A 14975-nucleotide genomic window follows, 5' to 3' on the forward strand; every position below is an offset into this window, starting at 1 on the left:
CTAATAAATTCAGATTCAGGCTCTTTTATTCCAGGAAGTATGTTCCTACTAATCGTCATAAGTAATTAGAGGCAGGTATCACGTACAACTAGTTGGAAGGAATAAACTCCTTACAAATTAACAAAAGAATGAAGTGAATTCTGAGTAAACTGTAGAAACTGAGAACCCCCAACTGAGGAAGGATGATTAGCAGAACTTGCTCAACCTATGGAAAATAGGTACAGAATATAGCAGAAGAAAGACTATTCTCTTATTCAGTTTCATAGTGAAAAGGAATTGAAAGGGACTGTATTAGAACCCAAAATATATCATTCATAGTATTTTGTGTATAATTAAGTTTAGGTTATAGTTTTCAATGGAGGTTTTATGAATCATTACTTTTTTATTTGTATGGCATACTTTGGAAATCTACATTTTTTAAAAAACAGGGAATTTAATTCACTGTTCCAGAGGTAAAAATAAGGTAAAAACTGTTCCTTCTTTGACTTGGTAGTGCCATGTGGGTTGGCCTACAGGGCAGTGCAAACAGAGAGGGCCAGTTAAAGAACGACCACTCTCTCAACAGATTATCTAGGTAGAGGATTATGTCTAAAGTGCTGAGATAACTTATTAAAAGAAAGGTATTAAATGACCACTTTACTAAGATACGAAACTGAAAGACAGCAACAAGGGGAAATTTAAAAGGAAATTAAAGCAAGGACTACTTTTAAAACTTTATGTTGCTAAATCTGTATGACATAAAACTTGTGAAACATAGAACTAAGAACATCATGGTGCCACAGAATATATTCTGAGCAACTGAAGAAAGTGATTTGAGAGACAAGGTCATCTATCAGAGCCAGATTTTAGCACTTTATTTCTAGAACTTTCGTTTAATGTTTGTTTACTAAATTTCTACACTTACAAATTTCTCTTAGATACTTGAATCATTTATCCCATGCCCTGTGTGAGTGCTTGATGTTACCAAAAATAGTTTTGCTAATTGTAGTAGTTTTCAGAAATGTAATCTCTGACCTGGTTGGAAAGGGAAGTCCCAATAGAGTGTAACACTGTGATACCAAAAAGGAAAAACAATTACACACAACTCCCTTTCCATGGCTTGAAGTCAAGCATTCGTTTAAAACTTCTTCCATATCTTCCCAAAGTTCTAATGATAAAGGAAAATTCCCACACAAATACACCACTATTCTGTTATACACAGATACCTGTACTTAGTAGGAAAGATGTGACAGGTAAAAATCAAAATATTAGTGCATGGAGAAAAGAAAACAAAACTTATCAATACTGTGACTTTAGTGAGGCCTGTTTCTGCTTCAGAACATCACATGGGAATACTTTATTTTCCACAACATGATATCCATCCTTCTTCCATTTTCTTAAATCCTCTGGGTTCTGATTTAATTTGCTTCTCAGCTCTATCCCCTACCACGTTTTACGAATGGTTCCCAGACCTCTCCCCTTCAAATAATTTTGCTTTATCACTCAAAAGTTAACTCTGCTACTCCATTTCCAAAATATCTTTTAATTTCACCTACCAGTGACAAAAAACTTGTCTTACACCTCTTTCACTAACTGCTCCCTAAGTACATGTTAACTAATTTTATCCTGATGATACTCAGAACACTAATTTCTCCCTATTTTTCCAGCATATAAATTTATTTCTGGCTTCACATACTCATCACTTCCAAGAGTAGATCATCTGTAATGCTTTTCCAAAAGGTTAGAATCTCTTAACCTTGCACTGTGGCCTAATAATCTATACATGCAGGTGACAACTCAACAACTGCTTCCTCTGTTCTTAGGTAGCTGTCAGGATATCACATGTGCCATGAAAACAACTCACGCTAAGGTATCATGGCAAGATCCTCTTCTAGTCTGTAATCTGGGTACTCAACATTTATTGATAGTTCAAAGCTGTAGAAAAGAAAAGGTGATGTTACCCTGAAGCACTACCTGAGCCGAGAAGTCTGGTTATTCTAAGTCAGAGAGACTCAGTATTTATGCAGAGAAGAAACTAATAGAAAGTGAGCAGAGATTATATGAGAGAAAACTAACAGATGAAGATTGCAGAGAAGAGGACCTGTGCTTCAAATATGTGGTAGAGATCAGAAGCTAGCCTTATGATGGAGAGAGAATATTTCTTCTGAAACTGAAGAAAAAACAACAAAAATATAGATAACTGCTAAAGTAAAGAAGGGTAATCGAGCTATCCCAGGATAAATCTGTCTTCATAAAACCTGAGAGCAGGATAATTATGTAGGGGTGAGAGCTGGGCATGGTACCACAATAAAGAAAAGGCAGCATCTATTATGGACTAGCTGACCTGCATATGCTCACAACAGATTATCTCAGGGAGCTACAAGATGTGGGACTAGTGGGAAAATGATGTACAGCAAGCTTCTACTAATATTGACAATTTGTAAAAACTGACTAGAGTGTAGCAAAACATTAATTGTTACATATGGGGAATATATACATAGGGTCTTATTATACTACTCTCTCTACTTTTGCATACCTTTGAAGTGTTTATAAGAAAAAATGCTTTAAAAAAGTGCCTCGCTATCACACGGTCTCAGGACCAACAGTCATGTCCCTCACTAAGCTCAACAATATGGCTGAACTTTCCATAAGATTTTAGAAATTTCAGAGATGCAATTGGATGTAGTTATACACACACACACACACACACACACACACACACAAACTCTCCCTCACTTGGATTTTAAAATTCAATAAAGAGGCAAAAATAATTCTATTTGACCAGAATTTGTTCCAAATTTGTTCTAAGGAGTGAGAAATACAAATCTGCATTAAAATTAAGCTAAATGTTTTGGTGGTAATAAACTGGGTCAGATGATGAAAACAATGAGAAAAAGATTTTCTACTAAGCACATGCTTAAAAAATAAGATTATAAACACTTACTTCATCTCCAGAACTTCCTCTAAGTGTTTCCTTCTCTCTGCCCGAAGATTGGTCAAATGAGTTTCCTTTTCTGCTAGAGACTGTTGAGTGGAGGACAGCTTTGCTTTCATGGACTCCAGTTCTTGCTTTACTTTCTCCATGGCCATCAGTAATTCCTCCACCTATGATAAGTATAGAAAAGAGAAAAACTGAGCATTTTGACCAATTAAAGACAGAGGAGCTAGGTAATGGGCAAAGATTAAAAGCGCATACACACATCAAAAATCCTGTACTCTTGCTGGATCAAACATATATATCAAGACAATACACCAGATAAAGAAATAAAATCTCTGGCCTTCCCACCACTATAATTCTTCTCAGGTTATGCCAAAAAGAACTTCATTTTCTTTTTGATAAACACAAGAGCTTGAATGGCATCAGTTCAAGAAGTCACACTTTGCTATAGTCTGCCCCCTTAGAGAATTTATTTGGAAATGGTTGACAAATTTTCATGGAAATAACAACATAACACACATAAAAACATAAGGAACAAAATCATAGTAAATATCTCTACAAGGATTTTAGGAAATAAAAAACATAAACTTGACTAATAACATTCAACATAAACACAAAGAAGTAATTTTCATTCATCCAAAGATTTTTCTGTTTACACCATTAAAAAGAATTTTTTTTGGAGAAAACAGCTAAAATTCAATCAGATAATTTCTTGTTCTAAAGCCAGGTAGGTAGAGTTTACGTGACCTCATAGAGAGGAGAGAGAAAAGACCTGAAAAAAATTCTGAGAGAAAGGAAACAGAACTCAAAAACACAAGGAACGAAGAGAACACAATATGTACTTCATCAGTTACTTCCACTTATTCTAGGTGGTGTTCAAACCAGAATTACTTAAGTAAACATATTCATTTTAATTCTGAAGCAAAATATATGTCGGCAAAAATGTGTTAATACCAAAACCAATCTGAACCAGGTAATCAACCAGCCAACTGAACCTTTCACAAGAGCTTACATCAGGTTGTTGCTTGCCAAAAGGTAATTTTGGTGACAACAAGCTTTTTCAGAGGAAGAGATGAGGGATTTGCCATTCAATGACTTCTACATAAATAAAACCAATCTGTATGATACTAAAACTGAGAACAATTTAGAAACAAAAATGCAATAGAACAAAAATCAGAGTTGTTAATAGATCCCAGGATGTTAGCACCTTAGACCTAACCAAAACTTCCATGTTGATTGGGAACAGCTGTTAAACACTGATAATAAACAGATACATTTAGTGTTTTGGCACCTAAATCACTTTACTTTGTCTATCTTTTCAGAAGTGATCCAGTTAATGTTCTCAGTTAATAGCTGTGAGAACACTGCTATGAGAGTATATATTATTATACAGCTCTCCTTGGATATGTATTCACATATTTACAAGCTTTACTTATTTTTTTTTAATATATTTTTTTTTATTATTTATTTATGATAGTCACAGAGAGAGAGAGAGAGAGAGGCAGAGACACAGGCAGAGGGAGAAGCAGGCTCCATGCACTGAGAGCCTGATGTGGGATTCGATCCCGGGTCTCCAGGATCGCGCCCTGGGCCAAAGGCAGGCGCCAAACCGCTGCGCCACCCAGGGATCCCCAAGCTTTACTTATTAAACATGTATCACCCCTTCGAAAACTGCAAATAAGTATGATTCCATTTTAATCAGTTAATTCATGTAAAATCTTATTTAAAACTAAGTTGAAATGATATACCAAGGTATGTTGTTATAACACAAAATCAGTAATGGACAGCATCATTTATAAAAGCTCTAATAGAATATGGGATTATGCCCATCTTTTATGAACTCATCTTAAATCTCAAAAAAAAAAAATCTCCCTCCCAACTTTTTTTTCACTACCTCAAGCAAGTTATGGTATCAGTTTCTTACATAACATAGATATTATTTATTTATTTATCTATCTATTTATTTATTTATTTATTTCATAGATATTCTATACATACATAAGCAAGCATGTATAAATAACTTATTCCTTCTTTTTGTACAACAAAAGGAAGCCCACTTTATATATACATGTATACATCTAAAATTTTTGGTGAATGTTTTATTGAAATACAACATAAACACAGAAAAATACACAAATGATAAATGTGCCACTTAAATAATTTTCTCTAAGTTGAACACACCAATGTAATGAGAACACAGACCAATAAACGAAACATTAAAGTCCCCAAGAAACACATCTCAAATCCCCTTCCCAGATGAAGAGTTACCATTACTCTAGCATTCTACATTAGTTTCTCCTATTTAACTTTGTACAAATGGAATTACATAGTATATAATTTGAAGTACAGCTTTTCTTCACTCAGTGTTATATCCGTGAGAGCCTTGTTGGGTATAATTATAGTTCTACAATTCTCTTAACTGTATAGACTGTGTGAAAATAACAAAATTTACTGAAGGCACTTTTGACAATAGGAATGAAAATTTTGGGATCCCTGGGTGGCGCAGTGGTTTAGCGCCTGCCTTTGGCCCAGGGCGCGATCCTGGAGACCCGGGATCGAATCCCACATCAGGCTCCCGGTGCATGGAGCCTGCTTCTCCCTCTGCCTGTGTCTCTGCCTCTCTCTCTCTCTCACTGTGTGCCTATCATAAATAAATAAAAATTAAAAAAAAAAAAAAAAAAAAAAAGGAATGAAAATTTTTTTTTCTAGTTTTACCGAGAAATAACTGACATACATTACTGTGTAATTTTAAGTTGTACTGTACAATAGTTAGAGTTACACATATTGTGAAATGATTACCACCATAGGGTCAGCTAACATCCATCTTCTCCCACAAACACAATAAAAAGAATGAAGAGAAAAACCTGATTTCCTTCTTTTGATGGCAAATCTTAGGATATGCTCTCTTAACAACATTCCTATACCACAGAGCACTATTGTTACAGTTGCCTACTACTACAGTTGCCTACTACTTATCTTGTAACTGGAAGTTTGTACTTTTTGACCACCTTCCTCCAAATTCCACTTGACCCACCCCCTACGTCTGGTAATAAGACTGATCTCTTTTTCTATGAGTTTTTATTTGTTTTGTTTTGTCTTAGATTCCATATATAAGTAACATCATACATTATTCGTCTTTCTCTTAACTTCTTTCACTTAGCATGATACCTTCAAGATCCATCCACATTTTAATTTTTTAAGTTAAAAACTAGGGACATTTTTATTAATTTTAGTGGGCTAACTAGTTTTTTCATTTCTATTTCTTTTATGATTAGAGCTTCTTGTATACTAGATAAGAAAATTTTGTCTACCACAATGTCATGGAAATATCCTATTCTTCTAAATCTTTTATTTAATTACTCATTTCACATTTAGATCTACAATATAAATACAACTGAATAAATACAGTGTAATGGTCAAAATTCATTTTTATCAAAATGGATATTCAACTAAGCACTATAAATAGTAGAAGGACTTTAATAGGCATGGTAGGAAGGCACTTTTGGTCTACTCAGCAAATGATCAGAAATAATCTATTTTTTAAGGGTTATTTATTTTTAGAGGGAGGGGAAGAGACAGCATGCAAAAGAAAAGGAGGAGCAGAGGGGGAGAGAGAGAATCTCTAGTAGACTTCCTGCTGAGCACGGAGCCCAACACAGGGCTTGATCTCATAACCCTGAGATCATGACCTGAGCCAAAACCAAAAGTCAGCATCCAGAAGCCCAAGACCAGAAATTAAAGTCTACTTACAAATTGTAGGAAAGATAATTTCACAATGCTTCCTATTATACATACTTTTAAATTTCATAAATAAACAATGTAATATATACATACTTTTAAATTTCATAAATAAGCAATGTGAAATATTACATATATATAAAAGGAATATGTATATATTCCAGAACCAAGAACAATCCACACATCTATATACTCACTAACCATAAGCTTTTTGAGTGCAATTATCCAATTGTATGCCCTCAGTACCCCTTGATAGGTCATCACCATTCTAAATTTGTTACTTAAACCCTTCCTTCCATTTCTTTGTTTTTGCCTTTGATACATATATTCCAAAATAAATAACTTTCATTCTATCAGTTTATGAACATTGTATAAATGGAATCTTCTGACCTTATTTCATCCAACATTATGATTTTTCTTGCATATAAAAAAAGGGCCTAGCCTATGTATATATTCAAGAACCAAAAGGAAAACATCACCTACATACTCACTACATAGGAGTTAAAAGCAATGAGAGCCAACAACTTTGAGCACCTCAGCACCCAGATTATAGTTTGCTACTAAAGTGAATGGGCTTCTTAAAAACAGAGCTGATTCCAGATTTAGGGGAAGAAATGTACAAAAGATGAACTTTGAACAATTTATGCCAGAAAGCAAGAAAAATGGGAATCGTGGCAAACAAGGATCACAATGCAGAAACCCTGATAAGAAAACCAGAAAAATATATCACGAGAAAGAAAAAAAAGGAAATTATACAGGAATATTCCTACTGATTATAGGAACAAAAAATACTAGAAAATCAAACAGAGGGAGATTAACAAATTGAGATTTATCCTAAGACTGCAAGGTTTGTTTAATACATAAAAATATATTTCCAACAACCTTTCATGATAGAAACAGTCAAGAAAGTAGAGAAAAAAATGTTCTCAATGTGATAAAGGGCATTTATGAAAAACCCACAGCTAATATAATCTTTAATGATGAAAGATGGAATACTTTCCTTCTAAGACCAGCACCAAGAACAAGATTAGAATGTCCCTTCTCACCATGTTTATTTAATATTGTACTAGAAGCAATAGCCAGGAAAATCAGAATATACAAAAAGTTAAAAGGTATCCACACTGGAAAGGAAGACAAAACTTTATCTAATTGAAAATGACATGATTTTATATAGTGAAAAACGCTAAGAAATCTACTAAAAAAATTATAATCAACAAGTATACAAAGGTTGCATGATATAAGGTCAATATACAAAATCAACTGTCAATACACAAGCAAAGCACATTCCAAAAATGAAACTAAGAAAATAATTCCATTTAAAATAGCATCAAAAATAAAGAAATAGCTAGGTATAAATTTAATTTAAAAAATACATAACATGTATATTAAAAAACTGTAAGATTACTGAAAGAAATTAACAAAGATTTAAATAAATGGCAAAACATCATCTTCACAGACTGAAAGTCCAAAGTGATCTACAGGTTTAATGTAATCCCTATAAAGACTCACTATTTATGGAACATGGGGTTTTTATTACTTTTGGCTAAAGACATATCTTTTTAGTAACAATAAATATGTTTTAAAAGAAGCCTCCTTTTTCTTAATACACCTTGAAAGGTTTTTAAATTGTTTCATATCTCGTCAAGTTGAGATTTTTAAAAGCCTCATTTTTATTTGGAATAAAAGTTTACAACTTGATTTTTTTAAAAAAGTCAACAAACGGCAAGCACCTATTAATAAAGGTCTTAAATACTTGTCAGAAAACACACACACAGAAAAAATTGTCACAGCCACCCCCAACTTCAGCAACCACAACCCAGACCAGTCACAGCCATCAACGTGGAGGAATCTCCACCAGCAAAAATATTACAACTTGCTGAAAGCTCAGATGCTAGTCAACATTTTTTGGCAATAAAATATTTTTAATTAAGGCATGTACATTGTTTTTTTAGACATAATGCTATTGCACACCTAATAAACTACAATATAGTGTAAACATAACACACACACACACACACACACACACGGAAACCAAAAAATTCATTTGACTCACTTTATTGCCATATTCGATTTATTGTAGTGGTCTGGAACCAAACTGGCAATGTCTCCAAAGTATGCCTGTATACGCATGTATATGCAAACATGTAGCACACACATACACACTGTATTCAATATATACCCAATTGGTTTTGTTTCTCTGGGGAAACCTAACCAATAAATAACAAATATATAATACTGTTAAATTAATACAACTAAGTATGTTAATATAACATCATATAGCAATTATATTAACATATAAAATATATTACATATGTTAAATGTACATTTTATAAGAAACTATATATAATACATAATGCACAATATAGATTATAAAATACATATATGTTTCATATATGTGTGTGTGTTTTATATAAGTGCTGGCTCATGTGATTATGGAATCTGACAGGTGCCAGGGCCTGTAAACTGAATGGGCATGCTCAAGACCCAAGAGAGGCAATAGTGAAGTTCTGGTCCAAAGATTGGCCGACACAAGACTCAGGAAGAGCCAGTATTCCAGTTAGAATTAAAAACAGGCAAAAGCCAACATCTCACTTCAAACACAGTCAGGATTTACTCTTATAGTCAGGGGAGAGGAATCAACTGACTGGAAAGCCTGAATAGAACAGGATGATGGCCACTCACCTTACAGAAAGCAATGTGATTGATTCAAATGTTAATCTCATTGATTTAAATGTTAATCTTATCCAAAACACCCTCACAAAAACACCTAAAATAAAGTCTAAGTATCTGGGCAACCTGTGGCCCAGGCAAGTTGACACATAAAATTAACCATCACAGTTTACTGTTATTTTGTAGTTGTTATATAATACCTGACTGAAAAGCTATCTAAGAGTGTTAAGTATTGTGTTTGACATCTGATCTTTAACTACCTGGAATTGCTTTTTTGTGTATCGTGTGAGGTAGGGAGCCAATTTCATTTTTCCCCAGAAGAACATCCAATATCTCAGTATAATTTATTAAAAATCCATTCTATCCTAACCTTTGACATTCATCAAGTATCTTCATAAGCATGGGTAAGTGTCTGTGCTTTCTATTATAATCCACTAGTTTGCCTATTCTTAAAAAACTACACTGTCTTAATTGTTATAGCTTTATATCTAGAACAAATCTTCTCTTTTCAAAAGCATCTTTGCTATTTTTGAATTTTTGCAAAAAATATTTACTAAGTCTACCATAGTCTACACTGCCTCAGTCTACCACAATGTTGAACAGAAATGATGACAGCATGTATTCTATTTTATTTTTCATCCTAAAAGAATTGCTTTAACAGTTTTATCTGTAAGTAGTATAACTTTTTAAAAAAAGATTTATATGTTTATTTGAGAGAGAGCAAGCCTGACTGGGAGGGGTGAGGAAGAGAGAATCTCAAACAGATTCCATGCTAAACATGGAGACTGATGTGAGTCTCAATCTCCTGACCCTGAGATCATGACCTGAGTGAAAGCCAAGAATCAGATGCTCAAATGACTTCACCACCTAGGTGCACAAGTAGTATAATTTTTAATAGATATTCTTTATCAGGATAAGGAAATTTCCTTCTTAGATATTCTCCCAAAGAAGACATATAGACGGGGATGCCGGGGTGGCTCAGCGGTTGAGCGTCTGCCTTTGGCTCAGGTCATGATCTCAGGGTCATGGGACTGAGTCCCGCATTGGGCTCCCCACAGGGAGCCTGCTTCTCCCTCTGCCTATGCCTCTGCCTTTCTCTCTGTGTCTCTCATGAATAAATAAAAAATCTTTAAAAAAATTTTTTAAAAAGACATATAGATGGCCAACAGACACATGAAAAGATTCTATTCATCACTTATCATAAAGGAAAGGCAATTCAAAATTACAATGACATATCACCTTACATCTCTTGGAATAGTAAAAATCAGTATACAAGAAACTGGTGTTGGCAAGGATGTGGACAAAGGGGAACCCTCTTGTACTACTGGTGGGAATGCAAACTGGTGCAGCCATTCTGGAAAACAGTATGGAGTTTCTTAAAAAAGTTAAAAATAGATGATCCAGCAACTGCACTACTAGATATTTACCCAAATAATACAAAAATACTAATTCAAAGGGACACATGAACCCCAATGTTTATAGCAGCATTACCTACAATAGCTGAATTAAATTATAGAAAGAGCCCAAGTGTCCACCAACTGATGAACGGATTAAGAAGATGTGGTGTGTGTATACATTTGTATAAACATACACAGACACATGTGCACACAACAGATTATTCAATCATAAAAAAGAATGAAATCTTGCCATTTGCAGCTAAATGGATAGAGCTAGAGAGTATTATGCTAAGTAAAATAGAGAAAGACATGTGATTTCACTCATATGCAGAATTTAAGGAAAAGAAAAAAAAGCAAGCAAAGGGGGGGAAAAAAGAGAGAGAGAGGAAAACCAAGAAAGAGCCTCTTAACTACAGAGAACAAACTGATGGGTTACCGAATAGGGTAGGGGTTGGGGGGAGATGGGGCTCAGTAGGTGATATATCGAAGTGTTGAATCATTATATTATACACCTGAAACTAATATTACACTGTAGTTAATTAACTGTAATTTAAATAAAAACTTTAAAAATTTCCTTCTTACCAGTTAAACAAATTAAAGTTTCTACATTTATTGAGATGATATGACCTTTTCCCTATCATTAAAAAAAAATTTTTCTCTATCACCTTTTAATGTGGCAGACTATAGTAATGAATTTCTTAAAGACATCAATCTTGACTCCTGGAATAGGCCTAAAACAAATGTCTTCATGCTTATTTTTCTCTTTCATATACACTAACTTTATTTATTTATTTATTTATTTATTTATTTATTTATTTATTTATCATTTATTCATGGGGGGAGGCAGAGACATAGGCAGAGGGAGAAGCAGGCTCCATGCAGGGAGCCTGACATGGGATTCGATCTCCGTACTCCAGGATCACGCCCTGGGCTGAAGACAGTGAAGGCTGCTAAGCCACCTAGGGATCCCGCACACACACACTAACTTTAAATTGGCAATATTTTATTTAGGAATTTTTGCATTTATGTTCATGGTTGAGATAGACCTAAACTTTACCTTTCCTATAGTAACTTTGTCAAGTTTTGTTTTGTTTTAAAGATTTTATTTATTTATTCATCAAAGACACAGAGACATAGATGGAGGGGGAAGCAGGCTCCCTGTAGGGAGCCTGATGTGGGACCTGATCCCAAGACCCCAGGATCATGACCTGAGCCAAAGGTAGACGCTCAACTGCTAAGCCACCCAGGTGCCACAACTTTTCAAGTTTTGATATGAAGTTATGCTTATCTTATAAAATATGTTGGTGATTAATTATTTCCTCTTTTTTATTTTCTGGAATTGTTTCTGTAAGACTAAGATTATTTGTTCCTTTTACATTTATTACAAAATCACCATTGTAACTCTCTAGGCTTGAAATCTGTAGGAAAAAAATTATTACTGACAAAGTTTTTTCGAGTTTTCTTTTTCAGATTTAGCTAGTATTGCTAAATTTTTTTTTTGCATTTGCTCAGTCTATATTTGATATGTACTAGCAAAATATTCTTGTATCTTTTTAATACTTATAGGACTTGTAGTTATAAGTCCTGTATCACTTCAAACACTGTTCACTGTGATGACTTTTTTTTTTTTTTTTTCAGTATGACCAAAGGCCAGTCAATTTTCTTAATTTTTCAAAGGACCAATTTTGGGCATTGTGAGTCTCTTTTAAACAGGGTGAAAAGGGGTGCCTGGGTGGTTCTGTTCATTAAGCATCAGACTCTTGATCTCAGCTCAGGGGCTTGATCATGAGTCCAGGCCTTGTGTTGAGCTCCATTAAAAAAAATAATAATAAATAAAATAAAATAAAATAAAAAGGTTGGGGAAGTTGGTTGTCCATTAGATTCTCCATCTTGGGCTGCCATGGACCTTTTTTCTTCCAAGATGTTCAAGTTTAACAGCTACTGTTCAAGTTTAACAGCTCATCAAGTACCTATATTTGAATTCCCTGTCTATTCATCTCCTGATTATTTATTTTCTTCCCAACTTATGATACATATTTCATTAACCCTCTTCAATTGTTTCTGTGGAAGTTATTTTCCTAACATCTAGTCTTCTGTGTTGACAGACATGTTTTAACTTTCATCCTATACTTCCACTTACAGGATTTTGCTGTTAGTAAAATTTAATTTTCTTTACAATTGCTTTATTTTTCCATCCATTTTAGTGCCAGATCTCAAGGTATTCCTACCTCAGATTATACATACAACCAAGTAAGTTTTAAAGCCTTTTTGTATTTAAGGCTAGAATGGTACCACAGGCCAGGATTTCCAAATAATTATCTCATTTGTGCTTGGGCTCTAGCCAGGGAAACAGTTTCAAGGTCAAACTGAAATACTCTGTTACTTTTCTACAACCCCAGCAAACACATCCTACTATCTCCATTTGGATAATCTATTCCATCGCATGCCTACCACACAGCAGTTATTACAATTTTAGGTATAGTCACTGAGAGATGGAGGTAATGAAAGTTGAGGAGAAGAAACGAAGAGATATATTACACATTAAACAATGAAGAAATTCTCCACCATTTAAAAATGTGCTCCAGGTCACAGTATGATCTTCAGAAACATATGTTTCAAGACAAAAAAAGCCCAGGCCAGAGCTGGATTCAAGTATGCAACTTAACTGCCTCCAGTAACATATTAAGAGAAAGCACAGGGCTTGATAGTGTGCATTGCCAGCAGGACCAGATGGTTTGCTTAAATCACAAGCTAATAAACTTTTACTCAGAATAAGGAGGAACAAATTATGACTTTACCACAGACCCATTTCCTTAAGAAACCAAAGCAATTAGGTGCTTCAGGTGCTGGCAAGAATGTGTTTTCAAGTTTCCCACCTTCTTCTGTTCTCCAATCGAGAACAAAATACTTTTTTGTAGTTTCCAAGATGCTTATGGAAAATCTCGTTACAGTTTCTTAGGGGGGTAAGAAGCATAAGCCTCCAAAGGAATAAAACGATTAGAGAAAAAAAGAAGTGTACAAAGGGAAGATTACCTAGAGGTTAAGCATTCATCATAGAAGTCAGATTTTCATTTGAGAAGTCCACTAGTTCTTTTGATTTCAAAGAAATTCTAGATTAGGAACACTCTGTTATATAATTACCAAAATTTTAAAAAAAATTTGCCATGTTCCTTAGTTGAGCATTTTTGAAGTATTAGTGAGTACTTACACACATACATATCTTCTACTGTCCTCTCCCAACAAACTCCTTTAGGTATCACACAACACTACTACTGAGAATTTAAATTTATGGAATTTCTAAAACATGTATCCTAGTATTTATACTAGAAATATTCTCTTTTCCCATTATGCTATTTTTGTCAACACATGGTAATTATTTGACAAGATATATGCCAATCATACAGCATTTTATGAATAGAAAATAGCTATAGCTATTATAACAATAGTAACAACACAATAGCAACTTACCTTGTTTGAATACTTTGTTCAAAGCACTTTACAGGTATCATTTGTTAAATGCTCAAAATGATCCTATGAGGCTGGATATTAGGTATTATTATTATTTCACTTTTACAGAAGACAATACAGGTTTGGAGGGTTGAAGTGCCTTATTCAAGGTCATAATATCTAGAGAGGATAGAATCAGGATTGCAACCTAGGCAGTGAGACTCCACTGTATTCAGAGTTAATGCTGCTTTGCTACAGTGTGTCAGTATTCCACAACAGCTTTCCACAATTATATCTAATAAGTCACTCTGTGGAGTGTTCCCATGCCCAATTTTGCATCTTTCCATCTTTCCTTTCTCTCCCTTTTCTCCGACTCCCTAAATATTAATTCCTACCCTGCTAGGTATTATGTGTAAGCACTGAAGATGTAACAAAAACAAAACAGAAATAGTTCTCTATAGCTCTTGAGCTTTCAGTCCATATAGAAATAGTCATTAATAAAATTCATAAATACTTAATTATAAACTGTGTATAGTGCTATGTAGGATGTACATAATACCACGAGAGTAACATGAGGCTTTGATCTGTTTTGGGGGCCTGGAGAGTTTCCCCAAGAAAGTAAGGAGCAGATGGGGAGGAAAGGGGCATTCTGACTTGTATAATAGCCCTAAAGAGGGAAAATAAAGCGAGAAGATAAAAGATAAAAGCCCTGAGAACAAGGAGAAGGGTGCAAATGTGGTAGGAAAGGGAGAAAGGGGCCAGATGTAGAAGGATCTTTATAGGCCGTATGAGGGATTTGGGCTTTT

General features: G+C 34.4%; 1 protein-coding gene across 11 annotated transcripts in view; it reads right to left on the bottom strand.

Moving 5' to 3' along the window:
- The window catches only part of ERC1 (ELKS/RAB6-interacting/CAST family member 1), a 549485-nt gene that overhangs the window by 259279 nt on the left and 275231 nt on the right, over window positions 1-14975 (bottom strand). For all 11 annotated transcript variants that reach the window (XM_041736575.1, XM_041736573.1, XM_041736571.1 and 8 more), the window contains one exon: window positions 2924-3084. In XM_041736575.1, coding sequence (XP_041592509.1) covers window positions 2924-3084 — 161 coding nt within the window. The remainder of the gene's footprint in view (window positions 1-2923; window positions 3085-14975) is intronic.

This window comes from Vulpes lagopus, chromosome 21 (assembly GCF_018345385.1).
Source record: "Vulpes lagopus strain Blue_001 chromosome 21, ASM1834538v1, whole genome shotgun sequence".
NCBI classification, from domain to species: Eukaryota; Metazoa; Chordata; class Mammalia; order Carnivora; family Canidae; genus Vulpes; species Vulpes lagopus.